General features: G+C 45.3%; 1 protein-coding gene across 6 annotated transcripts in view; it reads left to right on the top strand.

Annotated features, from left to right (window-relative positions):
* Positions 1–26638, top strand: part of NECAB2 (N-terminal EF-hand calcium binding protein 2) — a 161585-nt gene that overhangs the window by 14734 nt on the left and 120213 nt on the right. For 2 of the 6 annotated variants that reach the window (XM_072980539.2, XM_078380460.1), the window contains exon 1: positions 15839–15935. The exons of 2 other annotated variants lie outside the window; for them this stretch is intronic. Coding sequence is in view for 2 of the 4 variants with exons in the window: in XM_072980535.2 (XP_072836636.2) it covers positions 15669–15935 (267 nt within the window). In the remaining 2 variants the exon portion in view is untranslated. Of the gene's footprint in view, positions 1–15593; positions 15936–26638 lie in introns of those variants that run through there. 2 more of the 6 variants (XM_072980535.2, XM_072980536.2) reach the window with 2 other exon arrangements.

Below are 26638 nucleotides of genomic sequence, written 5' to 3' on the forward strand. Positions count from 1 at the left end.
GCTGTATTTCCTGAGAATGCTCAGGAAGTTAAATTTATCTCAGCATTTACTTCTGTCCTACTATCGTAGCACCATTGAGAGTGTCCTAACCTATGGCATTCTGGCATGGTTTGGGAGTAGCTCTGTAGCGGACAAAAAAGCTCTACAGAGAACCATTAAAATTGCCCAAAATATCATCGGGCTCCAGCTACCAACCCTGGATGACATCTTCACATCCCGCTGTCTGAGGAAGTCACACAGCATCCTGAGAGACTCTTCCCATCCTGCTTATAACTTTTTTGAACTGTTACCATCTGGCAGAAGATATAGAACAATTAAGACTCAGACCATACATTTTCTAAATAGTTTTTATCCTAGAGCTATAATTGCAATTAATAATGAGCTTAAAGACCACCAGTAGTGAATAATTAGTTGGACTGTGTTACTTGGCCTGAGGTGTAGATGTTTGTATCTTTAGTGGGGGACTTCCAGTGGGTGGGGAGTGTTTGGGGAATGTTATGTGTGTGCATGTGTCTGGTCTCTGGGTGTCTGTGAATTTTGTTGTATGTGTATATACTTACAATGACAATAAATTATATTATTATTATTATTATTATTATTATTATTATTATTATTATTATTATTATTATTATTATTATTATTATTATTATTATTATTATTATTATTATTATAAGCAGCATGTTCGTTTTTAACCCTTAATGTTTGAAGTGCATTATTGGACAATTGTAACTGCCTGCAACACAAATATCTCTCTCTCTCTCTCTCTCTCTCTCTCTCTCTGCACCAGCGTTAGTCTTGATGATTGCCAGCCTGTCTTAACCCTCGTGTTGGATAGGTGCAACACTCTGTCAATGCAGGTCCATTGTTCCACATGCACCGCACAACTAGCCATGTGCAAACAGCTTTATAATACCATCCTGCCCATATCCCACACCTAATTCCCGGAAGGGAAGCTAATATAACTCAATAGCTGTGGAGCCAAGGATAAGCCGCTCAGAGTGGTATAGACTTATCAGATGGGCGGGATATAAGTCAAACAAACAAACAAACAAACAAACAAACAAACAAACAAACAAACAAATAAATAAATAAATAAATAAATAAATAAATAAATAAATAAATAAATAAATAAATAAGAGTTCAAATCCCTTTTGTGTGTTCCAGAAAAGGGCGAGTGTGTGCAGTTAAGATCACCTACCCGGTGGAGTCGGCATGCCCTGCGAATGTTGTGGCCTTTAGCCAGCTGTGCAATCCTTAGAGCACAGAACGTGGGATGAGGAAACCAATCCTGAAGACTCTTAACTAGAAAACCCCCCGGGGAGGGTCGCCTTACATCAGACTCAACATGACCAAGAATTAAGATCTGATGCTTGCTGTATTTGGTTTGTCCACTAGATGACAGCAAGAGACCCAGAATTTGAGAGTTTTGAAGTGGAGCAATGGATGCCTGTGCAACTATATCAAGGATGGAAGGAAACGTGCATTGTGGCACCTTACAGACGGACTGCTCTATTTTAATGTGAGCTTTCATGCCTCAAGTCCACTTCCTCAGGCATAAGAGTGCGGCTACACAGCAAATATTTATACATTTATACATAAGACATAAGACATAAGAAATTTATTTGTCATTGCGCTCACAAGTGGGTGCAACGAAATGAGGTGCTCTTCCCCAAGGTAAAACTGGACAACACTACAAAAAAAAAAGTTAAAATATACACAACTTTCACCATCCAAATATAGATACCCCGTTTTCTCTCAGCAATTAAAAAGTCCACCAAAAACTTATGGCCCCGCATTTAAACTCAATACTGCACTTGGGTAAAAACTGTTCTTGAATCTGCTCGTCCTTGCTTTCAATACCCTGAATCTCCTTCCTGATGGTAATAGTTTAAAGAGCTGATATCCCGGATGAGAGGAGTCTTTCAGTATGTTAGATATCTTCCTCTTACATCTGTTCTTATACAATTCTTCCAAAGAGGGGAGTGAACAGCCAATGATGTTTTGGGCCGTCTTGATCACCCCTTGAATTGCCTTTTTCTCTGCCACTGTGCAGCTCGTGAACCATACACAGAGACAGTAGGATAATATGCTCTCAATCGAACTCCGATAGAAGGTGATTAACAAACTCTCAGTCAATTGTTGCTTTCTAAGAATCCTTAGAAAATACAACCGTTGTTGTGCCTTCCTGATTAACGCAGCGGTGTTTGCACTCCAAGTCAGGTCATTTGTTATGATAGTCCCAAGAAACTTACATTCAACCACCTGTTCCACACAAACTCCATCTATATACAGTGGCTGAATGTCTGCTCTTTTTTTCCTATAGTCCACTATGAATTCCTTGGTTTTTTGGATGTTAAATAAAAGATTATTTTTTTTGCACCAGCGGGATAGTTGTAATACCTCGTCCCGATACGCAGACTCATCATCCCCAGAGAGAAGTCCTACTAGTGTAGTATCATCTGCAAATTTGATAATCCTATTACTGGGATGGTTATTGGTGCAATCTGATGAATAAATGGAGAACAGTAGTGGACTAAGGACACAGCCTTGTGGAGTGCCAGTGCTGAGTATCTTGTCAGTAGAGATGTAGTCATTCAGTTTAACCCTTTGTGGACGATTTGTTAAAAAATCCCAAATCCACAGACAGATAGAATCTGGAAAATCAAGATCTTTAAGTTTGTCTATTAATCTGTGGGGTATAATGGTGTTAAAAGCAGAGCTAAAGTCCGCGAACAGCATTCTTACATAATTCCCTTGTGTTTCCAAGTGGGATAAAGCCATATAAAGCACAGTATTGATTGCATCCTCGGTTGATCTATTTTCTTTATAAGCAAACTGAAGCCCATCAAAGGAATCAGGAAGGCAGGAGATAATATATTTCCGAACTAACTGCTCAAAGCACTTCATTAAGATTGAAGTTAGTGCCACCGGCCTGTAGTCATTCGGACTGTTTGTAGGCAACTTTTTAGGCAGTGGAACGATGACGGAAGCCTTGAGACAGATGGGAACTGCGCATAGTGTCAGGGATCGATTAAAAATTATAGTCCATATCCCGGCTAGCTGATCAGCACAGTCTTTTACCACCCGACCAGGAATTAAGTCGGGTCCAGCTGCTTTTCTGGAGTTAACCACTTTCATAGTCTGTCTCACATCCTGCTCATTCACAATGAAGGGGGGACTCTGCTGAGTAAATGATGGCAAACGAACAGTTTCAGTTTGATCGATCTCGAATCGAGCAAAAAAGTTGTTCAACTCCTCAGCCACCTCCATGCCTCCGCCCGAGGAAACCTTTTTTGCTTTGTAGTTTGTTAGTTGTTGAACCCCCTGCCAAACTTGCCTCATGTTATTGCTGAGAAAGCAGTCTTCAATTCTCCTCTTGTATTCGGCCTTAGCTTGCTTAATGCCTCTCCTCAAGTTCATTCTTGCTGCACTGTAGTCTAGATCATCCCCAGACTTAAAAGCCTTATTTCTAGCATACAACAGGCGTTTAACCTTCCCGGTCATCCAAGGTTTTTGATTGGGATAAACCCGGATACGTTTATCCACTGTGACCGTGTCAATACAGTGTGCCATATACCCTAACACTGCAGCTGTATGTTCTTCCAGATCAGGATGGTCAAAAACTTCCCAATTCGTTTGTTCAAAACAGTCCTTTAACTGCTCCATTGCTCCCTCCGGCCAGCTTTTCACTGTCTTGACTACTGGCCCTGACTGTTTTCTCAGAGGAATATACTCCGGAGCTAAAAACAGGGACATATGGTCAGACTGGCCCAAGTGTGGCAATTGTAATATCCTGTATCCATTTGCAATATTCGTGTAGACCTTATCTAAGGTGTTCAGCCCCCTAGTAGCACACCTTACATGTTGATGGAATTTGGGGAGGACTGCACGTAGATCTACATGATTGAAGTCTCCTGCAATAATGTATACAGCATCCGGAAATTTACTTTGCAAGTTGCCAATTTCATCGCCCAGATGACCCAGCGCCAAATCCGCATTTGCATCCGGCGGAATATAAACAACAAGAATAATTACAACGCTGAATTCCCGTGGAAGGTAAAAAGGTCTGCATTTAACAGACAGATATTCCAGCTCCAAAGAGCTATGACGTGTTATAATCTCTGAGTTTGTGCACCAGCTCTCTCTAACAAACACGCACAATCCTCCTCCTCTGCACTTCCCCACATTCCTGTCTCTGTCCAAACGATGTAATAAAAAACCTTCCATATCAATAACAGTGTTTGGAATAGTGGGGTTCAGCCAGGTTTCAGTGATTAACAGCACGCAACAGTTTTTCACAAACTTACTTGAGGAGACCTGTAACCTTAAGTCATCCATCTTGTTTGCCACTGATCTGGCATTAGTCAGAAAGAGACTTGGGAGTGGTAGTCGCTTTGTCTGTTTTTGCAGCCTATACAAAACACCAGCCCTACAGCCCCTTTTCTTCTTCCTCTCCTTACGTTTCCTTTTCCTTCTCACTCTCGCTTTTGCTGGAATTACAGTCCACAGAGAGCCGGGGGACCTTGCAATCTCTGATGGTATGCCATGTTTCCAAATAAACTTAGCTGTTATCTCCTGTTTACATTGTAATCCAATCCTCATAAGTTCACAATTGCTGTAGAGTATATTCACTCCACCGGAGGTATTCACAACACCAGATAATACACACAAAAACATACATGGCCCCCAAACAGAGAGACTTTGGTTTGTAGATAAGATACGGGTTGCAAATCATGTGTGATTGTGGCATTTCACACCTAGCTATGACTTAAGACCCCTATTTGACCTGCAGTTCTTTTCTTTTGCAACTCCTGATCCTCGTGGAGAAACAAAGCCTCTGAAGTGCATGCATGATTGCTTTTTGATGTATAGGATACACTTTTTAAGTGATTAAGAATAAGTCAAGATTGTAAGATTTGTTTTGTTTTGTTTTCTAGAAGCCTAGAATCGTGAAGCCAACTTGAATACAGTGGGGTCTTGACTTAAGAATAGCTCGAGTTAAGAACATTTTGATTTAAGAACCACTCTCATAGGAAAATATTGACTTGACTTACATACTTAGATTTGAGTTAAGAACTGAAAAAACCCACGTGGGAGGCAGGGAAAGTGCAAAATGTGAACTTTCAGTTAACTGTTGGCCAGTGAAAAGGGTGCCTGTCTGCTTCCTCACTCCTCCCAGCGTTTAGAGAGTGGATTGGGAGACAGTCTTCGGACTGCCTGGTCCTGGACTGCCTGGACTGTATTTTCCCTGCCTTCCCTGAACCTTTCTTGACCTAAGAAAAAAAGAAACAAAATATCCCCCTCTAGTGGTCGAAGGCAGAATAGCAGCTTCCCATTAGTTTCTATGGACGGAAAAGAGCAGATACGGATCAAATGGTTCTCAATGCATTCCTATGGGAAATGCAGATTTGACCTGAGAACTTTTTGACTTGAGAAACGCCTTCCAATACGGATTAAGTTCTCAAGTCAAGACCCCACTGTACCAGCCCTGCTGGCTGTGGGATTTTGCAGGTTTATGTCCTTTAAAACAGTAATTGTTTTGAGGTTTGGAAATGGGAATTTCATCGGGTTTAATATTTATATAAGAAGTAAAGAACCCAGCTGTTCCTCCACTCCAACACACCATTCCAGAGCACATACAGGGTTCTATGTTAAAATTTAATTAATTAAATAAAACCCCAAAACTGAATGCAGGAGAAACTCTCTTCATCAAGCAGAGAGGGCTTTAACTGCTTCTTTAGCTTTACATTCCTTAATCTTCATCACTACTTGACTTCTGTAATGCTCTCTACTTGGGGCTTCCCTTGAGGTCAGTCCAGTGACTGCAGAGGTCCAGAATGCAGCCATTTTTATGCTTTGTTTTGAAGACTGCCCCCTGGGCATCATCCTTCCTTCTTGCCTTGACATCCCCAATCCTTATAAGTCTCAACAAAGCTTGTTTTTGGGAAAATGCTTTTGCCCGTCACGTTCAGATAGCAAGCCTGACAGACTTTCACAAGACTCTCTTGCTGTTGTGTTCCGAAATACGTCATACTATCCGAGTGCCTCTCCTGTGACAGAGAGAAGTATAAATGCAAACAAGGAAGGGCGGAGGCTCTCCCTACAGAGCAGAATGACTTGAAACTTCCGTGTCCTGTAGATTTGAAACTTAAATCTGAGAAAGCAGAGAGTAACCTGTCCCAGAGCTTGGGGGAAAGTGACTTTTCAAAACGACTTCTCCCAGAATGTCCCAGCCATGTGTTAGGAATTAGTTATAAGTAACTTCTGTTTTGTAACTAGTTAGTTAGAGTCTGAACAACACTGCCTACTCTCAGATCTCCAAAGCTGTGTTCTTGGCCAAGCGTAGGAAATATATAAGCGTGTGCTGAACCACAACACCCATTAGCCCTAGTTGGCATCGTCCATAGTGAGGCAGGATATGTGTTGCAGTCGAATAACATCTGAAGAGCGGCCAATTATTCACCCTAGTCTAAATCCTCATATTAAGTGCCCGCTTTGTTCTGGAAGGCAGAGCGGCTGCTTTTCTTCCCTGATAAATCTGCCGACTGGGTGACTAAGCCGGGCTGTTTCTTTCCGAAGCAATTCTAACGTGATCCCCGGGATGACATTTGCTCATCTCAATCAATGGCAGAAGCAACAAGAGGATTTGAAAAACACCATCCCTGGTACCCACTTAAGAAATGAAAGGCAACGCTTCCTTTTGATAGAGATGAGAAGTCGGATCTATTTGCCGTTCCGGTTAATGCTAAAAAAAGGAGCAGCGGGAAGTCCCAGCAGGACTTTTTAATTGGGGATCGTGAAGCAAAAAAAAAAATTAAAAAAATCCCAGGTTGAACGAAGGATCCTAATTAGACTTTTCCTGCCTGCATCTCCGTCACCTGGATTCTGTCTGCCCTCAAGGGTGTGTGGGCGAGAGATGGTACACCTTGATCAGAGCATCATTTTTCCACCCACACGGCAGATGGATGCATTGATCAAAATCGCTTCAGCCGAGGAGGCCGCAGGTTCCAGCGGAAAAGCTGCTTGTCCCAGGAGCCCTGAGCCTTTTCCCCCATGTAGATCATGGGTGGGGTGTGTGGGGGTGGGAGTGTGAAGATCTGGGTCCTTAGTTTTGCTTTTCCTTGGGTCTTGAAGGAAAGGCCAGTAGGTCACTTTTGATTTCTAGCAGACATTTTCTTTCCCCCCCCAGCCTAAAACAAACCTGAAGGGGGAATGAAAGACAAATGGCAAATCAGTTTGTAATTCGCTGGGAGGGTGGGGAAAATGTGTCGGGGTGGGTGGGACAAGCGGGCCCAAGGGCCAAGATTACAGTGGTGCCTCGCTAGACAGTTACACTGCATGTCAGTTTTTTCGCTAGACATTCACTTTTTGCAATCTCTATAGCGATTCGCAAAACACTGATTCCTATGGGGGAATTTCGGTGGACAATGTTTGGTCCCTGCTTCGCAAACTGATTTTTGCTAGACAACGTTTTTGACAGCCTCCTCCATACTCGCAAAATGGGTGTTTTCAGGACTTAAGCTTCACAAGACAACTATTTAAACAGCTGATCGGCTGTTCGCAAAGTGGCTTTAATATGGCCAATCTTCACTAGACAACGATTCTTCCCCATTGGAATGCATTAAACAGGTTTCAATGCATTCCAATAGGGAAATGCTTTTCGCTAGACAATGATTTCACTAAACAGCGATTTCAGTGGAACGGATTATCATCGTCTAGCGAGGCACCACTCTATAGGGATAAAAAAGACAGGAATGCTGCTCGGAGCTTTTTAGAAGGACAGTGAGACAAAATGTAATCTGCCTAGAAGAGTCTGTTTATGCCTATTAAGTTTCCAATATGAAATGTAACACCAGCATTTGGAAGCAAAAAGTGGGGACAGAAGGAATTGTGAATTTAATCTTGCATTAATTTTTTTCAAGGAGAAGCGGCCTCGAATTCTTTCTGTTGACATTTGCAAATTTGATCAGTTCTTATCAAAAACAAATTGTAGATACCCTCAACCAAAGGTAGCATTTGGAGTCAATAGATACAGCTTTACCCCGACATGCAGAGGGTCGGGTGTTATCTTCCTGCCATGTAGCTTTTAAAGATGAGGAGCCTGTCAAGAAAAAAATAGGTGGCAACCTTAACTCTGCACCCAAGATGCTGCTGAAGACACAGGGTTTAAAACCTTGATAGGTGAGAACACTGCACACCATTTAGATGCATTACTCTTGTCGGTTCTGTTCTACATTTCCCTCATTTTAACAGCCCATTTCTTTCCATGAAACGCACAAAGAAACTTACAAGTGGAGAGGAACTTTTACTGAAAAACTCAAACAATATTCTTTTCCATATTTAGCACATCATCTGCATTTTTTGAAAACTTCACCATCTCCCGTGCGATAATTTAAAACATCATCCTGAACTTCGGTGGAGTTATTGATCAAAATCCTGTTGCTTAGTGTAGCAAAACACGCTAGAGCAGACCCACTGGTGAGCTAATTTTCCTTAAAGTTTCTCCGATTTAAATAGGCCTACTCTAACTGTGACAAAGAAGTTGCTGTTAGAGTAGGCCCATTTGAATCAATGCAACTTACAGAGGAATTGACTCACGGAATCCTCATTGATTCATTGAGTCCACTCTAGTGTGATTTACTATAGTAAGCAGATGTTACTTTCTTGGGTTCCATAATCACTGCAGATGGTGACAGCAGCCACGAAATTAAAAGACGTCTGCTTCTTGGGAGGAAAGCAATGACAAACCTCGACAGTATCTTAAAAATCAGAGGCATCACCTTGCCGACAAAGGTCCGCATAGTCAAAGCTATGATTTTTCCAGTAGCAATGTATGGAAGTGAGAGCTGGACCATAAAGAAGGCTGGCCACCGAAGAATGGATGCTTTTGAATTGTGGTGCTGGAGGAGGCTCTTGAGAGTCCCCTGGACTGCAAGGAGAACAAACCTATCTGTTCTGAAGGAAATCAACCCTGAGTGCTCACTGGAAGGACAGATCCTGAAGCTGAGGCTCCAATACTTTGGCCATCTCATGAGAAGAGAAGACTCCCTGGAAAAGACCCTGATGTTGTGAAAGTGTGAAGGCAAGAGGAGAAGGGGACGGCCGAGGACGAAATGGCTGGACAGGGTCATCGACATGAATTTGACCCAACTCTGGGAGGCAGTGGAAGACAGGAGGGCCTGGCATGCTCTGGTCCATGGGGGGTCACAAAGAGTCAAACATGACTAAATGACAACAGAGTAAGCAACAGGATTTTGCCCATTATATGAGCTGTTGTCATTGCTATTCTTGCTGTTGTTATTTGAAGACTATTTTGTTGGAAACAGCAACAATATATTACTAAAACATCAGCCATGTTGATCTGTTGACGCTAAAACAACCGATAGTCCTTTGACACCATCAAGTCTAAGATAGTAATTTTAGTCCACAAATAGTCATGCTTAGAGATGGGCATGAACTGCCCTTTCAGCAGTTGGCGTCATTTCGGCCATCAGCCCAACAGGCATTCCGTGGTTTCAACCTGGTTCAGAGCCCCGCCTCCTCTGGAGGGCACCCAATCAGAGCCCAATCAAAACATTCCCATTCAAAAAAAAATCCACAGCCAGCAATGCCCATAAAAGCAGACTTCCACATTAGCAATACCTAATAAAAATAGAATGGAACTGACAAGAGTAATAAGCCGCAAAGTTAATAAACGCCTGCACTCTTTAAAAAACTGTAAAAAATTAAATACCTTTTTAGTGGATGTCTGAATAACAACACGGACTATATCAAGCAAGCTGGGAGGAGATGCTGGGGGCGCGTAGGAAAGTAGTTCTTCTTTTGATCTTCTGCTCCCAGAACCTAGTTTTTAAAAAGTAACTTCACCTAATTCTGGATTTTCACAACATAAAGTCTGTGCAACCTCCCATCCAATGTCCATCTGGGTGCTCTCTCCTTCAGCCGCCAAGTCCATATCTATGGGAAAGGTACCCCTAGGCCATGGATAGGATAAACCTCCCTCATTGTTGTCCCTTAGCCACTGGATCTTATGATGTTGGCGTCTTGGCCAGTAGGCGGGGGTGGCTTTGTCTCTCATGAGTGTGACCACCCCCCATAACACAAGCTTTTCTAAACACTCCCTCTTGTCAACAAGAGTAGGTGGTCTGTGGAACCGAGCGCCTCCCATCCGGTTTACAAAAACAGGGCTGGGAGGCACATCTCTGAGGTTGCATGCGGAGCAAAAAGGCAACATTTCGGAACTCTGTTTAATTACTGTTCATTGCAATACAACTTCAAGTGGAGTAATTGGTGCAACAGGAGTCTGAGGAGACCTGAAAGGGAGGGAGGCAGGGAGGGAGAGAAATGGTGGACAAAGCCGGCCCTTTGGAAGGCTACGAGAAACAGCTTTTTTTCCCCCTACCATCTGGGAATCTTGCTCTAATTATCTGGATTTCTGTCACACCACTTTCAGAATTAAACTAAAAGTGGCAACGCTTTGTTAACTCACGTCCTTGTTAGCGTGGAAGCCTGCTTTTACCAGCAAATGCAACCCAGCGGAGCTGAGCGGTGTCTTCAGAGGTTTGGAGAGCCGCTGAAAGGGTTGATCTGGTGCCAGCAGGACAGCACCACCTCCGGCTCTTGCCCAGGAAGAAAGCAAGAGGCCGTAGTGACGACCACAGATTCTCCAGAATCAGGCCTTGAAGGAACTGGCCATTGTGCTGGGGAAACCCTTTTCCCCTCCAGCGGCTATGAGAATTATAGAGTGAATAAGGAAACTTGAGAGAGGAGAGTGAAGGTGACCAATGACCTCATGGCCGCCTCTCTCACAGGCGAGTCCTGGCAGAGGCGCTCTGCATGGCTGGGCGCCCACTCCAGCTTTTGGGGAACAGAGGTGCATTATGGGAGTGGCAGGAAACAGCAGCATTTGGTGGAAGGAACTTGGAACTCTTCCACTTTTGGGGTGTGTTTAGCTGAGCTAAACACAATGAGGGAGGAATGTCCTCTTGCCTCCGTCCCTTTCTAAGGTAGGTTGTACAGACTCCTCATGGTCACTCCAAAGCTGGTGGTCTATTTTCTCTGTGTCTCTCTTATTTTCCCTGTTCGCAAGTTCCTAGTTACTCCTGTTTGTTAGTCATCATTTGGACAACTGGGTACCTGTTAATGGTAGAACAAGTTGTGGTTGATGTTGATGAGGATAGCAGCAACAGGAGTTGTTCCAAAATCTTTGGTCACTGATTTAAAACAATGGCCAGTAGCTGCTAATTTGCTTCTTCAAGCCCCCAAAATTAGTGATTTTGCGAACATTTCATCTCACCGACAAAATCTTAGCACTTGATTCCTAATCTTTAGGCTTGAGACCCTTCAGTCTGCCTCCATGCTCCAGCAATACAGAGAAAACAAGAACAGCAATAACCCTTTGTACTCAGCTAGAATTAAATACCAGATATTCTGACAATCTTCCTGCCACTGGTGTCTACTTATGGGAGGCACAATCTGTGCAAACATTGCACCTTTTTGCATCACCTCCCTGGGCCTTGGCAGCTGTCCAGGCATGGCTCCTATGATGTCATAGAGAGCTACTGCTGGCCAGAGTAACCTTGCAGGAACTGGGTGGACCAGCGTGGTCTTGCGGGATGCAGCTGCACGGTTGCTAGGGCCTCCGCTGGATTGCTCAACAGTGGGACCTGCAGCAACCTGTCATTCATTAGCCGATGTGAGCAAATCCTTGCTGACATTTGGGTCCAGAGGGAATTGAGGTCTCTGCCGGCTGGAAGCCTTTAATTAATTAGAACCTCAAGCTGAGCCTACGAGCAGGAGGAAGATCTGCATCCAGAGAGAAATGAAAAGGGTGGAGGGTTGTCAGCGCTCCTGATCTGTTGCAGAGCTAGACATGGGCTAGGCCTCCATCTTGAGCAAAATCCAAACACATAGGGTGGGTGACCTCTTTCACAGAGAGGTGCGCCTGCTGGTGGCCCAAGTAAATTGTACAATTGGGCTGGCTTTTAAGGCCTGCGTGTTAAGCTCTGTCTCAGCATCTGGCCAAGAGAACAATTTTAGAACTGCAGAGTTGGAAGGGACCCCATGGATTCCTGGGTTCAATCCCCTGTCAAGGAGGCCCAGTGGGGGAATCGAACCCCCAACCTCTGGTTCTGCAGCCAGGGACTTAAACCATGGAGCTGTCCAGCAATTATTTCTTTGCAGTATAAATAGCAATGAAAGACTGTGTGTTTCCATTTGTCACAGTGAATTTATTGGCCCAGCCTTTCTGCACCATGATAGCTGGGGAATTCTGGGTGATGGAGTCCAAAAGCCTATCCAGTCAAGAATGTAGCTTTTCTAGGCTCTGGGGACACCAACAGCTTAATGAGAAGTTTTGTTTTTGTACAACTTTGGATGTACAAAACTACATTCTTTGTGTTCTGTTTCCTAGGGTTTCCGAGAGTTGTGAACTCTGTGCTGGGAGTTGGGAGTTCAAAACCAAAGTATGTTTCCACATATTTTCCATATGTTGGGTGGATCGGAATTTGAACAAACCTCATTTAGGGCAAAGACAGGAAATGTTTAGTCTATGCACAGAGAGGTGCACCTACTGGTGGCATAGAAATGTTAAATAAATAAATAAATTGTGGCTGAGATTTTGCAATTTGCCAAAAGTCAAGAACACCCTGAATTTCTAACCCTTGTGTTTTTTGCTTCTGAAACTTGAGTAAGCTCATAGAACCAGACCTGTCCTTTCTTCATGAGTTCTAAACCAATGGCATTAAATTGCTATGTTTGGGCATAATCCACAACAGGTTGAAATCCTTCTAAGGCCCATTGATTATTGACAGGAAAGACTGAAGCACTTCCCTACCCCCCAAGCATAAGCTTGACACAGATCGTGTTGGTCCACCATTTTCAAAACTTGCTTGTTGTCATCTCCTCCTTCAAAAACCCAATAAGACCGAAACACAAAGAAGACTAATGTTTAGCATTCGTAGACTGCTTTCAAGTCTTCAGAATGCTTCACGTGTGTTATCTAGTTGTATTCTTCAACAATATGTGATCAACCAGTACTGTCATCTCCCTTATGGCAGACAAGGGTAAGAATAGGAAGGGGTGGGACATAAGACTGAACGTGGCTTGCTTTTAGGGCCACCTGTCACATTTGTGGCAGAGAATGGAGCTTTGAATCAGGGACTTGTCCCGTTTCATACATTGCAGTCCTGCTCATCACCCTAGAATGAAACCTTACCCCATTCTTCCCAGGTCGAGATGTGCCACCACGGCATAAACACAATGGTCACTGTTCTGTTGGCTGGTTGTGCTTTGCCTACACAGTACCAAATAATGCCAACAATAGGGGTTGATGTGATGTTTGCCTGCACTTCAGAGATTACATCATAGAAGTCTAGAGCTCGATTGCTGGACTATAAGAATACAAGGAAGCCATGTGATCAAGTAGAAGGCCTACATCCAGGAATTGTAATTCATTTCCTTCCTTTCTTCCTTCCATCCATCATCAGCTCGCTCCTTCCTTCCTTCCTTCCTTCCTTCCTTCCTTCCTTCCTTCCTTCCTTCCTTCCTTCCTTCCTTCCTTCCTTCCTTCCTTCCTTCCTTCCTTCCTTCCTTCCTTCCTTCCAATAAAAGAGGGCCTTGGGACACACACAGGTTGGGGGCCATGCGCAGCCCCAGGACGGCACATTGCTCAACCTGTTTGCTGTTATTCTTCCTTCCTGTGGATACCCATTGTGTTGCAGTGGACAGTGTCAGATTAGGATTCATAAGATTCCGGGTTTGAATCCCCGCTCAGCCATGGAAGGTCACTGGCAGGGTGGAACTGGTAAAACCACTCCTTAAATATCTCACTTACCTTGAAAGTCCTATTAGGGTTGCTATATGTTGGTTCCAATTTGAGGGCACAGAACAACAATGGGTTCCTGTAGTGCCCAAAATGGTTTTCAGAGAAGCCTGGATAGGAAGCCATGGTTTAAAGTTGGTTTAGTGCCGTCGTTTACCATTTTCTGTGGTCAGCTTCAGCCAAGGTGTGAAGCAGACTATGCTGGACCATTAACTCTTCTGCTAATCGGAGATCCGGGACGAGAAATTATTTAAACTTCAGAAAAGACAGAGCTTTGGTTTGCTGCTGAGGTAGGGCGTTGATGCATTGAAGATGGATGTGGCTTGTCATCCTGGAAAGCTCTTGCATGGGAACAACGTGCACTTTACCATGATTTATTAGTTTTATTAGTTTATCTTTATGATGTTTGATTTGTTATTTCGATGGTGTTATTGTTATCTTAAGCATTATTTTTTGTTTCATATGTTCTTCTGTAAACTGGTCAGAGTAGCAGTTTGCCACTCAATGGGCAGGTTATAAGTCGGGTGGATGGATGGATGGATGGATGGATGGATGGATGGATGGATGGATGGATGGATGGATGGATGGATGGATGGATGGATGGATGGATGGATGGATGGATGGATGGATGTGCTTTGCAGTGTTAAAGTTTCCAATCCCAACACTGGAATGCAGACCCACCCACTGGTCAAGAAGGACCTTCCCAGATTTGAATTCCCCCCCCCCAGTTGAAAAACAAGTGACCCATGCTGGTTGTCTGAAGACACTGAATGTTACCATGTGGTTCATGGAAGTTTTTGCCCCCGTCATTTTTGAAGTCTTGTGCAATGCTCAGACTGCAGGCTCCTTGGGGCAGAATCTCACACGCTGCACTTCAAGAAGGATGCTGACCAACTGGAACAAGTTCAAAGGAGGGCATCAAGGATGATTTGAATTTACACACACACACACACCCAGAAACCAAGCCCTAGGAGTTAAAACTGAAAGAACTGGGCATGTTTACCCTTGAGGAAAGAAGGTTGAGGGGAGAGAGGAGAGCATTTTTTCAAATCCTTGAAAGGTAGTCCTACAGGATGTGTTCTCAATCATCCCCGAGTGCAGGACATGCAACAATGGGTTCAAGTGACAGGAAGACAGATTTCGGCTGAATATCAGGAAAAACGTCCTAACTGTTAGAGCAGTAGGACAGTGGAACTCACTGCCTCGGTAAGTGGTGGGCGCTCCAACCCTGGAGCCCTTCAAGAGAAAACTAGGCGACCCTCTGTCAGATCTGCTTTGATTTTTGTTCCTGCCCTGAGCAGAGGGGTCGGACTCCCGACCTTATCGGCCCCTTCCGACTTCATGATGCTGTGATTCCATACCCCTTTTATTGTTCTTCAGCCGCCCTAATGAACAACCTCCGGACGCTGGTGGAGGAAAAAAGGACCTGGGTCATTCGTGCCAACAGCTTTTGTCTCTTCCCCTTTCGTCCTGGGTGGATTGGGTCGAAAACTTCCAGCCCTTGTGGCTTCTGTAACTCTGCAGCCCTAATAAGGACAGCCACGATCTGGCTCATCAAAGCCCCACGTTTGAGCTGAGCTGGGAGGCAACCTCCTCCCACACCTTTCCAGTATCCCTTCCTTGCCACCCCTGGTGTTTGGGGGGAGGGAGGGAAGGAGGGAAGGAGGGGGTGTCTCCGGGTCTGCCCTCCGCCTTCTCCTTAGCTGCCCGCCCGCCTGCTTGCCTGCCTTCCGCGCGGGCGCAAGCCAAGGGTGGGGTTTGGCTGGCGAGCCGCCGGCGGTGGGGGTGATGTCGCCCGGGGTGGGAGGGAATACCCGGGGCTCCAGCATGAAGGCGCCCGTAAAAGATGTGTGAGCAGGCTGCGCGCTACTGCCGGGAGAGCGTCCAGAAGCTGCTCCGCAGACAGCCGCCGCCGGCCGCCGGGCTGGACGGGCTGCTCCGCTGGGTCGTCACCAAGATGAGCGAGAAGAGCAGCTTGCCCGACCGGGAGCTCCTCCAGCAGGCGGAGGAGGAGGGCGAGGAGGCGGCGGCCGGCGGCGGAGGCGCTTCCCCGCCCGGCCAGGACGGCTTCTTCGTGTCCGAGCAGAGGAAGGGCGCCTCCGTGATCCTCGATGTGAGTGCCCCTTGCCTGCCTGCCTGCCTGCCGTCCTTCCATCCATACATCCTTCGTTCCTTCCATCCATCCATCCATCCATCCATCCATCCATCCTTCCTTCCTTCCTTCGTTCCTTCCACCCATCCCTCCCTCCATGCGAGCGCGGCGGGCGGGGAAGCCTTCCAGATTCAGAGGCTTGGCGAAGGGGGGGAGATGAGGGTCGAGCCCCTCCCTGGCAGCAGCAATCTGGATCGTTTATTTCTATTTTTTATTTTTAAATGTCTTTTTTTAAAAGAATAAATTTTATTTTTATATTCATTTTTTAAAAACACACCCCACACCTCTTGGTGGCAAAAGCGTGGTTGGCGAGCGCGTAGGGTGGGGCGGGCTGGGGAATCCCGGGGCTACGGCCTCCATCTTTCCCGGCCAAGGCAGCTCCGGCACGAGACGGCAGTCGAGCCTCCGGGCGCGGGAGCAGTCTATCGCTAGGTGGGGGCACGAGAAGCGCGGGAGGGCTGTGTCGCGCTCCTGCTCAAGGCGGCTTTTCCCGGGAACAGAAGGGGTGCACCGGCTGAATTTTTGCACCCCATCAAGGCAGGGCTGGCATCGGGTGAATTTAAGACCCTACTTCAGAAGATTTGCGCCCAGATCCAAGCCTTTCTTGTGGGACCGACCTGAGTCCCCTGAGCTAGTGCAGAGTGTCGCTCCTGCCCCGTTGAATGGAGACGCGTGAGGGGAGCGGTTATCAGCTTTTTCCCCCCCGGCCAGGACTCCGGTGCTTTCAAAACCCACCTACTCTCCAGCTAGGGGTGGCCGGAGTCGACCTCAAAACCCCGCCGCTTTAACCTTTCAGAAAGGCAGCGCTTCGCCACGAAAGGATTGCCTCCCAGGCACTTTTGTTTCAAAGCAGAAGCGCTTTTCGGGTGTGGGGGGGAGTTGGCAATCTCGAAAGAAAGACTTGGCCGGCGGGCGGCTCAGGGAAGCCTTGAACTGCAAAATCTTCTCCAGGATCAAAATGGACAGCGCTGGGAACCTACTTGAGCGATCCGGTGGATCCTTTCTGTGCGCCTGACGCGGCTCTTCCCGGAGAGGAAATCCTGAATCCAACGCAGCGAAAGTTCCTCCTTTCCAGTCCAGGCGGAGAGCCGGTAGAGGCGAGCAAGTTTTGCCATTTGCAGGCTCTCCAAAAAAAACACTGCCAAGATTTTCAGAACCTAAAGAGGCTCAGCCTCTCTCCTTCCCCAACGCTTGCCATCATCCTCCTTCCTACTTTGCACTGTACTTCGGCTTTAGGTTTTTCCGCCTCTGCCCTCTCTCTAACATCTTTGCAGCAGCCTAGGAGCCTCGCCGCCACTCGAATACAGCCTCGAAAGCCACCCAGTTCTGAACCGTTTTGACTCCGGTTCGCATGATAATTCACACAGCAGGGAGAGGAAGCCTTAGAACTGTTGAGAGTTTGGTTTACCTGATCTGGTGGAAATAACAAGCCCGTTTCTCCCTATTTATGTTGCTATTTTTATTACCAGCCATACTAGTTTTTAAAGAGGCAATTATTCTTCAGGAGAGTTTTCTGTGAAAAACAGAGAAGTCTAAACGTAGTTGGTCGTTGTATCAATGGGGCACTTTAATGTTTCCACCAGATACACAGGTTCCCCCCTGTCCATTTCATTTAAAAGGGTATGTGATGTGATCCATCCAAGAATCTCAATCTTTGTTGTGAAATTTGTATAAAAATGCAGTGTTTTATTGGTGGAATGGCTCTGTAAATAGGATTGCTGTTTGAAATTCATCCTTCTCAGAGTCAGTAGATGCATCTGAAACTCAACAAGAAAGTGAGACTCTGCTGTTGGGTTTTGCTTTTTAAATCTAGACACAACTGGTCCAGGAGTTGTGGGTTGATAGCAAAATTGCAGCAAAAATATAGGCGAACTTCTTTGGTGGCTGAACTGAAAAAAGAAGGTGGGATTTTGGAACAAAATTTGCTGTCTGTCATTGCGGTTGTAAAAAGTAGTTGGCAGAATAAAAGAATAGAAATGAGAAAAAAATGGATTTCTCTGCATGAAGAGAACCCTGTTTTCCTGACAGCCTTTGGAAGTGGCGAGCATCATCTGTTATGTATCAAACTGATCACAAACGGATGTTACTTTGCTCATCTCATCCTACCTTCCTTTTCAACACATTGGGTTGATGAAAATAAGAATCCATGTGTCAGTTGTTGCAAAAGTTTGAGTGTTCCGCATTCGTTCTATATTTATCCAGATGTTATTTTAGGTCCTTAATCTGCACCTGCCTTTAACAAGCACAGCCGCTTTTAAATCAAACCTGTCTAAAAGGAATCAGATGCAAATCCTTCAAAGTTCTTTTGAGTATCTAAACCAAATAATGCCGAGGGAGTGTCTCTCTCTCTCTCTCTCTCTCTCTCTCTCTCTCTCTCTCTCTCTGTGTGTGTGTGTGTGTGTGTGTGTGTTTGTGTGTGTGTGTTGCTGGACACTTTCTGTTCTCAGTTTTAGAATGTAAATTTAAGCAAAGGCAGCTATGATAAGAGCAGGTTGTCCCTACATGTTTGTGCATTAGGGAGAACTGCTATGGTGCAGTGGTCAGAGTGTCAGATGAGGACTCAGGGAGGTGGGTTCAAATTTCCTCTTGGCTGTGGAAACTCATTTGTGGGGAAAGAGCAATGGTAGGCCATTCCCTGAGCATTTCTCATACCTAAAGACCTATTAGAGGGTGCCATAAATTTCCAGTGACAGAGAAACCATGTGCACCACCGGGAGAACAAGAAATGAATATAATAATTGAAGGCTCCCAAGTGGCCTGTCTCTTCTTCTAACGAGCCTTCTAAGAAGGCGAGTCATTCTCTTAGCCGCTCGCTGCATCTGATGTGTCGCTGTCTGAGGCCAGGGACGAGGAGGTTCCCCCCTTCCCCTTTTGTACCCAGGATCCACCTGGACTGGCAGGTTGAATCTGGCTTCAAGGATGGAGATGGGCTCACACGCTCCTCTATGCCTGGAGGCAACGGGTGAGCTTAAGGGTTGAGGGCAAGCTGCGTGGCAGGGATAGGAATGAGAGTTGGACTTAAGTTCCATCAGTTGGACTTAAGTTCCATCAGTGCCTTGACTTGGTTTTCTTCCCCCTCCCAATGACTCCAACTAGACTCACAACTAGGAACCTACCCACCCCTCCTTTTTTTCTGGGGGGGGGAGAGAAGCTTGTTTTTAATAGGGACTTAGGAACTGGACCCAAAGACTTACCAACATCCCTGCTGTGTAGTAATGCCTTCAAGCGACCAACATGACTTTGACCCAACTCCGGGAGGCAGTGGAAGAAAGGAGGGCCTGGCGTGCTCTGGTCCATTGGGGTCACGAAGAGTCGGACACAACTAAATGACTAAACAACAACAAAGCTTGACATTTCTTTCATGGGGGAAAAATGACCACAAAACCTACAGGATTTCTTTGCAAGAAAACTGAATACATTCTAGGAGGGCTGTTTATTCTGGAATGCCTCCTGGGAATCTTGTTAGTCTAATGCAGAAAGCACTCCAAAGCCCACACTTGCTAGATATTGGACCAAACTAGACAGGACAATAATTGTGCAAACGCAATTACATATACATATTTTTAATTATTTAAGGGGCAGCTCCAAGGGAAGCCCAGACAGTCTGTAATGGTGGGTTTGAAAAAGGAGAGGTTATTTCTCCCCCCCTCCTCTGTGCAGTGTTCTTCTCTTAAAGGAGTAGCTATTGCTCGGAAACAACAGTTTCTTTCAAATGCAATTAGCAGATTTCACCTCATGATTGTCACTTCTTGTTTGGCCAGTTGGATATACCTGTCAGAAAAAAAAAAACACCCTAGCCATCACTTGTTGAAAGATGTATCCATTCCGGGCAAGAACCAGTGAGTTTTGCTTGTTTATTTTTGCCTTCACGGCAAGCAAATTCCCAATGTTGTCCATGCAGGGTGGAGAAATTGGAAAGTTAACTAATAAGAGAGTGAGGGAAAAGAGAAAGAGATGTGTGCCCCTCTCCAGACAGGGCACTTTGAGTCTGCATTGGTATCCCCTCATATTCAAACCATGGTCCATGCTAAACTAGGAGCATAGCCTTTTCTCCCCCTGCACCCAATCAAATCCTTTTGCCTTCAGCATCTGTATGATAAGCAGGTGTGGGCTGATTCTCCTCCTGCTAGAAACGGCTGCACGTATTGAATTTGGGCCGCAGAAATGAGGGACAGGTGGTTTTCGAAGGATTTATCAACATTCTCAAATGTCTTCTTATTTGGAACAGAAAACCAGGGTTTTTAAAAAATTGGGTGAGGAAGGGAATGAAACCAACAGATTTCTGCATCTCTGGACCAAGCATCCGGGCTCCTTTGAAGGAGTCAAAGGGCAATAACAGTGAGAACTCAGATATAGCCATTTTGCAGTGAGATTTTGGGGGAAGCAGTCCCAAAAAGTAACATTTTATTTATTTATTTATTTATTTATTTATTTATTTATTTATTTATTTATTTATTTATTTTATTTTATTTTATTTTATTTTATTTTATTTTATTTTATTTTATTTATACCCTGCCTATCTGGTCATTGCGACCACATTTCCAAGTTCTAGTAGCAACAGACATTCCCTTTTTTATCCATGTTTCGGTGCCCTAATTGCTTAGATGATGACCTAATTTCTCTTAGAGACTTGCCAGCCTGCAGTCCTTACGGGTGTTAAAACAGAGGTCGCGGGTTTGATTTTAGGTTTGTTTGTCTCTGCTTTTGCTTTCTTCACATCGATTGGCCTCCAAAAGAAGGAGGAAGCGGAAATTGGATTTCTGCTTTGGCTCGTCTTCAGTGCCTCCTTTCAGCTCTCATTAATAAAGACATTGTTGCATAATGTCCAATTGATTTTTTTCATTCAAGCTTAATTTTGCCCCTTTGGCTCATTCATCTTCTTGTTCTTGCAGAAGTTAATTATGATTTTTTCATCAGATTCCCTACTAATTTGTCTGGGGTTTCTGCTCTTTCCTGCTCTTGTCTTCTTATTGCACTGCTACCAAAATAGTGCAGACTTTCCCTAATGTATCAAACCAATGAAACTTCTCAGGAAGGAGAATTAACATGGTTCAGGGGCTTTGGAGTGAGGTATGGGGCAGCCGGCCCAATGGGGGGAATTACCAACAATTGCTCCTCTTCCTCCTGGCTACAGAGGGTGCCTTCCTGTTGATCTTTAGAGGAAGCAACCCAGTCCAAAACTGGGCTGTCCAGATGTGCTGGCTGGACTGTGCTTCACTTCATATCTGTTTGTGCAGGAATTAGGAGATGAGGTTGGGAGTTCGATTCCCTACTGTGCCTCCTTGAGAAGGAGTCTATGATCTATAAGAGTCCCTTCCAGCTCAGACGTTCTAAGGTGATGATGTTGTCGTCCTCTGACACATTGGGGCAGCCTTAGTTTGCAGAAGACTGCCAAGAATCCGATGTTGGAAAGGTTTCAGAATAAAAGATATTGTTTCTTAGAAGACCTGTCCCAGTTTGGATTTTTTGGACTATAGGTCCCAGAATTCCCCAGGGTATCCTGGGAATTCTGGGAGTTGTAGTCCCATAAAGCAAACCTGTGCACCTCCACTTATAAGTTGTGGCTAGGCAGCTGGAAAAATGTTGTGGGAACAAGCTAGAGCACAGGAAAGTTCCTCTTTTCTAAGACTGCAACTCTTGTGCCCGCAAGTGGCAGAGGAAACTCAGGATTGTCATTCAAACCAATGAGCTTTGACCCAAAGGATGTGCTTCTCACATAGGTAGGATTGCTTGCATCTGCTTGTTTGGATTTTCCTTGCCCATCTGGCCAAGAACTGCTAGATAGCTCTGGGTCTTTGGCCACAGAGCCAGAGGTTGGGGGTTTGATTCCCACAGTGCTCCCTTGAGAGGGGCTGGACTTGATGATCCATAGAGTCCCTTCTAGCTCTGCAGTTCTGAAATTATGATGATGATGATGATCACCCTCCTCCTTTATGTTTTGCTTTGTTCCAGACACATCCTTAGATGGTCGCCCTGCATGCACGGACAATATGTTTTAAAATCTGGGTGCAATGGTGAGCAAATCTAAGGTGGAATCACCTTTAGGGCCTCCATCCTCCTAGCATCTATAGAGCCCACTTTGCTGATGAACATAAGGACCTAAAAAGAGCCCTGTTGGATTAAGCCAAGGGCCCGTATAGTCCAGCTTTCCTGTGTCTTGTGGTGGGCCCCCCCAGATGCCTCTGGGAGCACATGAGACCGCCAGAGACCTGACCCCCTCCCCTGCATCTGCCATTTTGTTGCCTGAACTTTTAACCTGCCTTGTGGCAAATGAAATCCAGAGATAGCCTCAGACTCTGGCTATGGGTCATAACTGAGCTGGAGAGCATTAGTTCATCCCTTCTGCTTTCTGACGTTGGTGCCCTTTGTGTCGTTTGCCTCCATTCAGTCTTTCTTTTGGGCTTCTCATTCCATGAATGAACCACACAAGCGTGCCTTCCCCGAGAGCTGCCAAGGGAACCCTGTGCTTAGCGCTGAACCTAGTTTGTGGCTGGACTTCAGCACCATGGAGAGCGCCTGCTATAAATGCCAAGGGAACACCTGGTGACAATTCCTCACGTGGGAATTGACATGTAGTCAAAAAGGGGGGAAAAGTCAACCTTTTAAGCTTTGACTCAAATACAAACCTCACATGTGACCTGGACTTGTGTGTACCCCCTCCCACTGCACCCATTTAGAAATTAGCGAACTCTCTGTGCTTCTCCCAATGTGGACATCTCAAAGTAACACAATTCAACTCCAATTGCAAAGCCTTTTTCTGTCATCCTCTTTCGATGGCAGGTTGGGTTGAAATAAACTGTCCATAGATCCTGTCGGACTTTGGCGTCTCTTTCTTCGCTGAGGGACTGGAAATCAAAATCCACGGTCCTGTCTGGGTCTCTGATGGAATTGCTCAGATAATGCTCTTTTGAGTCAAGCATTTTCCAGCTTCTTCCTTTTCTGCAGCCCCCCCTTTCCCACCCTGTTTGAATGATTGCTATCTTTGAATATTTTGAATAGTGACCCAGAAAGCAGAGAACGTTGTTCTCTGGCTGAATGAAAGCTTTTTCTTTTCTTTTTTTTTTTTAAATGTTAAAAACCACTGCATCCGCTTTATTTTGTATTTGTTTAATCAGACATCTTCCATCATTTGAATGAATGAATCCAGGCTGGAAAGGATTCCTTTGCTGCTTTACAGAAGGATTTGGGTCTCTCTCTTTTTTCCTACACAGGAGAAAATTCCAAGAGCTTCTTAATGCAAGCGTCAAACCACAGAAATCCCTCTGGGTTGTTATATTCTGGTGTTCCCCCTCTTATGAGCAAATGTTGCCTAAGGACAGTAAGACCTGAGAGCCTCTTAAATAAATACATGATGCTTTTAGGGTGTACCACAGTAGCATTTTTAATGGGTGCACAAACCATAATGTGTGCATGGAGAAAATAGTGCATTCCAGTGTGTGCAGGGAAGAAGCTGGGGGAATTTATACTGGAGAGCAATGGATGGGGGAAGCATTGTGTTCGTTCACTCTCCCCCTCACTCCCAGTGTTTTGCTCCCAAGTGATCTCTCTCTCTCTCTCTCTCTCACACACACACACACACACACACACACACAAACACACAAACACACACAGCTTCTGATGATCCACTAAAATGACCAACGTATTGCTTGAAGCAGGCTGCCACGGAATTTGCTGCAACTTTGTTTGAAAACAATGGCCAAGATCCTGTTGCTTTGTATAGTACGTTGAACTACAGTAAACCTGTTGAGTCCATGGGACTCCTGGAGGAGTTGACTCCCCAGATCCTCATTCATTCAGTGGGCTGAGTCTAGTGTGTAATTCCCTATGTTAAGTCACAGCGTTTTCACCTTGTGAATATAGACTGTGCCGCCTTGTTTTAAGGGAGAATGCTGCTGCCAGAAGCCTCTCAATAGAACGGTTCTGCTTTAAAACAAGATGTGCCTTTAGCATGGAATTAAAAGAAATTCTGGTGTGATGCAGCTTCTATACAGTCGTCATTCAATGAAATTGAACTGGGAGTGCTCTGATGGGACCTATGGCCTCCGGGTAGATGCATATACTGCCCTAAGACCATAAGCTCAGTCTAGCTTTCTATGGCATTGGAACCAATTAACCAGTGGTATTAAGAGGTGAAAGTAAGGAAGTGAAATGATAAGGTCAGGGAGAAGAGCAGGCTTCCGTACGGTTTTATGTGTTCCTGCGCATGATGAAAGTGGTGGCAGGATGGAGTGAAAGGGATCACAGAAAATTAAAAGTATATTATTAACACTGGTAGTGAGTTTTCAGAATCTTGAACTGTTGGTTTGAAAGTGTCGCTGTAAAAGCTTGAATGGGAAACTGGGATCCATTAGCTGTGCAAAAGACCTGCTCCCGGCAGAGGCAAAAGCCCCTTGTTGTCACAAATTAACTCAGCTGTGTGCAATTTGGGGACTCACCCCAGCAGTGTCCATAGGGGACCGATCAGACCAAGTCCCTGTATTTCAACATTTGCCCCAGCGCCTTTGCACACACTTTATGGTCATAAGTCTCTTCCTGTTGGATTTCAGCCTGCCACTAGATGCTAGAAGCAGGAGGCATTTTTGGGAGGGGCTAGGGAACATATCTACTCAAATGGGTTTACTTTGAAACAAAAAAAATGGAGTGCATGCTTTGCCAGATTAGTCACCCCAAAAGACTTCTCAATCACAGGTGTTCTTTAACGCTTTGTCCTGCATCCACCTCCCCCTTTTCTCTCCCCAAATATTAATTCCACAAAATGTCTCCTGTTATTATGCATCTCCCTTCTCCCCTGTTCTGCTTCGGCTTGCTTTGATCTAAATTTATCTCCTTCCCACGCAGAGTGCACCACTGTCTCTTCTTTTACTACTGTACATTAATTATATAAGCGCACGGAAAACCTGCTTGCTTGACAACCTTGCTCGTTTTCTCGCTCTCTCTTTTTAATGTTGGATTATCAAATATTGTTTTGCTTTTTTCCCCTTTCTTTTCCTGCCCCCTGGGCTTGACCATCAGTTCTCAAAGAACACAACCCTACTCTCGCTCACAGTCTCTGGGGGTCCCCCCCCCCATGACTATTGCTTTCCAACAGCCTGGGGAATATTATTATGTTCACCCTGGAGCCCCTCTGGTTCCGTCCGGCTTTATTTCTTACTGTTTGATTTTCCCCGGGCCATCCATCATCGTTGCTGGCTACTTGTTCCAGTGGCGTTTCTGCAGTGCGTCTGCAAAAAAAGTTCAGCGAAGGGACAGCCGGGGACAAACGGGGCAGTGGAAGTCTCACACAAGGGGTGGCTTGAGGCACACCTGCTTACTTCCACGGAGACAGAGATAAAGCCTCTTTCCCGAGCTGATCTGTCTGTTTCCAGGTATGGAGAACATTTCACTTCAGGATTTGTAGTGAGGCATATTGAAAGTTTAGGAAAACGTTTATTCCTACTGGCCGGGAGAGACAGCCAACCGCAAAAGGCATGCAAAGACAGTGGACAGAACTGAAGACAGTACACAGCTGTATAGGAAACACACAACGGGCCATAAGAATGAGTAATCTAGATTGGCATTCCTTTGATCTTTCTTCCCAAGCTGTTCCTTGGCAATTCCTTTCCCAGGATCTCCCTTTGATGTTCCTTCAGGAAGAAGCCGGAGCATTTTATGGTTTTATCGCATCTTTGCTAAAGGCAGGGAAGTCATTGTAGTGGGGTGCAATGGCTGCCTTCCCACGGTTCATTAAGGCACACTGTATACTGGACTTTGTGTACATGTGGAATTCATGGGACGTCGTGGCGCTGCGGGTTAAACCACAGGAGCCTCTGTGCTGCAAGGTCAGAAGACCAGCTGTCGTAAGATCGAATCCATGGGACGGAGTGAGCTCTCATTGCTTGTCCCAGCTCCCACCAACCTAACTGTTTGAAAACGTAAAAATGGGAGTAGATAAATAGGGACCACCTCAGTGGGAAGGTCACGGCATTCCGTGTCTAGTCGCGCTGGCCACGTGACCACAGAAACTGTCTATGGACAAATGCTGGCTCTATGGCTTGGAGACGGGGATGAGAACCGCGCCCTAGAGTCAGACCCGAATGGACTAAATGTCAAGGGGAACCTTTACCTACATACTGGACTTTGCTGTACATGTGGAATTCATTGGCTCTCTCTATATAATTGCTAAATCAAAGTTGCAATGAGAGGGGTCTCCACACAGGCACGGTTCAAAGCACTTCCTATGTCTCATAAGTTATACGACTTATGTGACTTGGCTGCAACCTATTTGAAGGATCTTATTCTTCTGCCAGAACCTGTTGAGGTAGAAGATCTCCAGGGAAACTTCCTTCTCTCCCAGTCATATTTGCAAAAGACACAAGCGAGGCCTTCTCAGTGGTGGCTTCCAGGTTGTACCACTCCCTCCAGAGGGAGGCTCAGCTGTTCCCTTCTTTGCAGTTGCTCCACCCACCGGCCAGGACCTTTCTGTTCAATCAGCTGCCCTCCTTTACAGCAAAAGTGGCTTTCAGCTAGGCAGGTGGCGCATTCGCATAAGTTACTGGGTCTTTCAATGAGCTTTTGCAAATCTTTTCATGCTTATATCCATTTTCTGTTTCTGTTGTGCTTCTTTTATGTAACAGTAAGCTGTCCTGAGTCCCTTTCTTGGGGAAAGGAGGGACATAAACCAGATG

This window comes from Pogona vitticeps, chromosome 10, assembly GCF_051106095.1.
Source record: "Pogona vitticeps strain Pit_001003342236 chromosome 10, PviZW2.1, whole genome shotgun sequence".
Classification (NCBI taxonomy): Eukaryota; Metazoa; Chordata; class Lepidosauria; order Squamata; family Agamidae; genus Pogona; species Pogona vitticeps.